At 54.5% G+C, this 4,847-nt stretch overlaps 1 protein-coding gene across 3 annotated transcripts in view; it reads left to right on the forward strand.

The window, feature by feature from the left end:
• The first annotated feature begins 1,357 nt into the window (after positions 1-1,357).
• St8sia5 (ST8 alpha-N-acetyl-neuraminide alpha-2,8-sialyltransferase 5) overlaps positions 1,358-4,847 on the forward strand; it is a 64,766-nt gene continuing 61,276 nt past the window's right edge. For 2 of the 3 annotated variants that reach the window (XM_028783228.1, XM_028783229.1), the window contains exon 1: positions 1,358-1,741. In XM_028783228.1, the coding sequence (XP_028639061.1) occupies positions 1,611-1,741 (131 nt within the window). In that variant the 5' untranslated portion in view covers positions 1,358-1,610. The remainder of the gene's footprint in view (positions 1,742-4,847) is intronic. The other variant, XM_028783230.1, reaches the window with a different exon arrangement.

Consider the following 4,847-nt stretch of genomic DNA (forward strand, 5'->3'; position numbering starts at 1 on the left):
AGCATATGCGACAAATCCAGCCAGTAGATTCTATGCTAATCATACAATGGTGAGCCCTCGGGTCTGGATTATCCCACTAACTGGCTAAAAAAGCCGACTCACGACTCACAGATAGATACATTGGCTAGAAAGCTTCACAGATTCTTCAAAGATGGTACTTAGTGCTTCAGCCCCGTGAACGTACACAAATTGCAATTATTGCTGGCTCCCTAATTATAATAATTGCTAAATGCCAAGGCTGAAGGGGTTGGAGTATGGGAATTTCCCACAAAAATTCTTTTTCTTGCTGCAATTCGAATTTTGTCAAATTCGAAGTGCGAAGCAGCCCTGACTCTGAATCCCTGGAATGTTCTAGGAGGTCCTGAGAAGGGCATTCTAGTAGTGGATCGCTGCACATGACCGCTTCTAAACCTGTTCAGTGTCAGTGTCGGGATGGCTGTCGCGAGCCAGGAACCCTTTAGGGGTGGCATTCTTCAGGTAAGAATCTCTGTGACAGCACGGCTTCCCGTTGCATCTCGGGACGTTTCCCCCAGCTTACCCTGAAGCACTGAGTGCTCACTGCTGGACTCAGTGACTTCTTACAGCTTTAGGCAACCGTAGTACCCGAAGGCGGCCTGCTGTTGACCTACGGTCTGTGAATAGTTCCAAGGATGAGACAAAGTCCCAGTGTCTGGGTGACAACAGGGTTATTGACAAAAGGCCGCGAGCTGCAGATGATGGGATGTTGAGGGGGTAGAGGCGGGGGGGGGGGGGGGGGGTGCGCGGTGGAGTGGGGAACTGGACGTCAGACCCTGAATTTCTGCTCGGCCAGAGTTGGGAGTCAAGGCCCCAGGGACAGTCCCTCAGTCCATTAGCATGCAGGGGCCGCGCGCGCCGTCCTTGAAGGGCTGCCCGGCTGACCTTGCTCTGCTTTCACGGAGGATTCTCCAGCAGCGCACGAGGACGCGGCTGCCGCGGTGACTCAGTGACCTGCGCACCGCATGCAAATGCTCGTCTCGAAGAGGTTGCCTCTGAGGTCTGCGCTCCTCTGAACCCCACGATTCCAACCTGGCCCTTTACGCTGCTCCCCTCCCCTCCCCACGGCCCCACGTCCTGAGGTTGCGTCGTCCACCTCGCCTCCGCAGCATCGAAGGCCAACCTTCGCACTCCCGGGCTGCGGGCGCGGGGGACCAGACGCGCTGTCCCCCAGCCGGCCCCACGCGCCAGGCGCCCCGAATCCCGAGCCAGCCCAGGGTGGGCGGCGCCTCGGGCTGAGTCTCGGCCCAGCCTCGCCGGCCTGGATCCCCATTGGTCGTCACCTCGGCGGGAGGGCGGTTCAGTCCCGCACCTGCGGTCGCCCCTCCACGGGCAAATCGGCGGCTGCGGGACACCGGCGCCCAGAAGCCGCAGCACGAGAGGCCAGGCCTGGGGCTCAGCCGATCTCCACGCGGCCGGCCCTGTCCTTTTGCTGCCACCGCCGCGACTGCGCCCGCGGGAAACTTTGCCCCGCCAAGTCCTCTGCCCTCCTGGCCACGCCGTGATAGTTCACCTAGCGGCCCCCGGGGCCCCGCACAGCGCGCGTGATTGCCGCCCCGCCCCGCACAGTGCGTCCACGGCGCCGGGCCGCCAGGATGCGCTACGCAGACCCCTCTGCCAACAGGGATTTGTTGGGGAATCGAACTTTGCTCTTCATCTTCATCTGCGCCTTCGCCTTGGTGACCTTGCTTCAGCAGATCCTGTACAGCAAGAGCTACATCAAGAGGTAAGAAAGTCTGAGGGGGTGGGATACACCGAGTCCGGCGGTAACCTTCCTGAGGTCTGCCCTTAGCCGCGACACCTCCGTGGTGTGCCCCTATGACATCTCTGCTGCCAGCCAGAGGACAGAGCCAGCTGCGTTGTCCTGGTGCAGTTATGTGGAGATGTGTGTGTGTGTGTATGTGTGTGTGTGTGTGTATGAACGTGGGCAGCAGATTGGAATGCCAAGCAGCAAAGCTGACCATAAATACATGTGAATGCCCAGAACTGTCCCCCAAACCTACATTTCCGTGGCCATTTGCAGCAGACAAAAGGGGGAAAAAGATAGTTTTTCCTTCTTCTTCTTAGTTTGGCAAGGTCTAAATTTTTGTAGGGGACCTCGGAGGTATATAGGCTCTTTCTCCCCAGGAACTCCCAACTAGGTGGGGTGGTAGTGGGTCTGGCCACACACAGGTACAGTGACTTCTACAGATCTGTGGAACAACCTGATTGCCTCCGGAACAGATGGTTCTTTTGCATCCTTAGCATCAAAGGCGGCAGGCGCTGGACTCTCTCACCCCTTCACCACCCACAGCCAAACTCCTTGAAGGGAAAGGGCAGTACACGTCGCTCAAAATTCAGGCACGGCCTCTGTCTCTGTGTGAGCAACATACAGGGACAGGGATACGCCAGGTTCTGGAGGCTCTGGTGAAGCTGCGGCCAACTCCTGACTGGAGGCGGGAGTTCAGCTCTGGATGCTCCCATGCTAGAGTCTCTGGTAGAAAGATCTCTTCTCCTCTCTGCTGGAGGCCCCTCCACCACCAGAGCCCATCTAAGCTGACTGCCTTCCACTCAAATGGATAGGAATGAAAATTTCTCTTCAGAACTGTCCCAGTAACAGAATACTGCCCTTTCTCTTCTCAGCCTTGGGATCTGCATCATCCGTCATATATGCCCCCATTCTGGGATGCCCAAAGAGTGCTGTGGGTGAGGGTTGCTGCTGGTGATTTGCTCTCAACAGGAGAGCTAAGCAGTCCGGCTGTTCCTTCCTCCTGTCTCTCCAGAACTAAGGCCTATGTAGCCCCTTGCTTCATACATTCATTTCCAGTCACACACTGCTCCGGTCTTCCCTAGACATCTTTCTTCCCTAGTTGGCATCATATGCTCTGTATGACACTACTGGCTTTAAAACCACTCTGCAGTCTCCTGACCTGCTGGATTTGATTAGACCCTCAGAGATATTCCTGAACTGTCTGCCTTGCAGCCATGCTGGATCTTGGAACCTGCATCTTGGTAGGGCAGCTCTCAGTTTCTGCCCCTGTTGGTAATTCCCCAGAACTGCCTGGGCTCCTAGAGCTTCTGGTGGGACAAAAAGGAGAGAGGCATCAGGGCCACAGTGGGTGCCAACCACACTACTGCCTGATTGTTCCGGCAAACCCTGCCTAGGTTTGGATGGATGGGCTAGTTGCCCAGAGCCCAGCCTGTGAATTGGTTGCTTCCCATTCTCTATTTCTCAGAGACCCTGACCCCTAAATGGTAGATAAAACCCTGCAGTCCTTACTCCAGGAATCCTGCTTAACTCAACCAAACAGTCAAGACTGGTATATGTTCCATCTGGGAAGGGAGTCAAGGAGGGTGCTATAAAGAAGCCTATGATGGAATCCTGGTGCTCAGCGGGATTAAAATCTCTCTAGGGAAACGAATGGCCACAAGTGAGAAGTACAGGCTGAGAAGAGTGGTGGGTGGAAGAGGCTAGGGAGAATGCCTACGGGAGGCAGAACTCTCGTGGGCCCCAAAGGCAGGTAAGATCTGGACAGGGGTGGGGACATTCACACCTGTAACCAAAGGGAGGAAGCAGCAGCAACCCTGACACAGGATACAGGCATGGCCCCGCCCTCCCCCCCCACCTCTTTGGCACCTGACCCCACCTGCACTGCCAAGCTCGCCTCCGTCTGTCACCAGGCTTCCCTGGTCCTGTGTCTTGTGACTGACTCATTTGCTTCTGTGTCCTGTCTCCTCACACATCAGAGTTGCTCTGAGTTGGCTCCAGGGGAGTGCATGTTTTATGTCTATCTGGAAACAGCAAAGATCTGCACTGGAGTTCCCTGGGAGGGGCCTGGGATGCAGCCTCCTGGGCCCTTGGGTTGAACTCCCTTCCAGGACTGAACAACTTCTAGGCTGTCTCCTAGCTGCCTCTCGAGCAGTTCCCTTGAGGGACCAGTAACAAGCTCCACTTGATGCCATAGGTCAGTAGATCTCTGTCAGGTCAATTTTGCCCTTAGACATTAGAGTAGCCACGTCCTTGGTTACCACATGGGGAGAGGAGATGCTTCTGACATCCAGGAGGGAGTGGGTGAGGATGCCCAAAAACTCCACTAGGCCCAGATTGCCTGCATAACAAAAGTATTTCAGCCCCAAATGTTAGCGGTGCTGAGGTTGAAAACTGCACTTGGTCAGAAGCTCTGAGGGAGGGATTATGGTTTGCTTGAGGCTGCACGTGTCACACATGTGTTTGACATAAAGAAGTCGTTAGTAAATATGGATAACGAACAAATGATTGAAGGTTGGAGCAGCTCTGTGTGTGCGCACGTGCCAGTGTGTGTGTGTGTGTGTGTGTGCCTGTGTGTGAATGCACGCATGGATTTATACTTAGGTGTAGTCATTGGAAGGGACATAATGAAAAGATGGTTCCCACGGTGTAAGAGGCACAGGGTCGTGTCAGACAGCAGTGCTTAGTGCTCACTGCAGTGCTCCAAAGGTTGAGGACACACTGAGCTTGGTTCATAGGTCATGGGGAGACACACGTGGTCCTTGAGGAGGGTAGTAACTTTTTAAAAATGCTTGGAAAGGAAGGCTATCTGGATATTGCACAGGAAGGCTCGGAGAGGGAGAGACACTGGAGGTTTGCTCATGGCCTCTCAGAAGTGGGAGCACGGCTCAGAGTATTCTGAAGCCTACAGCAGAGGCAAAAGGATGGTACAGTTGTCTAGTGATGTTAGGTGAAGTTGCTACAACAGGAAGCAGGCGATGTGAGTTGGTGTGCATTCATCTATCTATCTATCCATCCATCCATCCATCCATCCATCCATCTATCTATCTATCTATCTATCTATCTATCTATCTATCTATCTATC

This window comes from Grammomys surdaster, unplaced genomic scaffold (genome assembly GCF_004785775.1).
Source record: "Grammomys surdaster isolate TR1022 unplaced genomic scaffold, NIH_TR_1.0 1036, whole genome shotgun sequence".
NCBI classification, from domain to species: Eukaryota; Metazoa; Chordata; class Mammalia; order Rodentia; family Muridae; genus Grammomys; species Grammomys surdaster.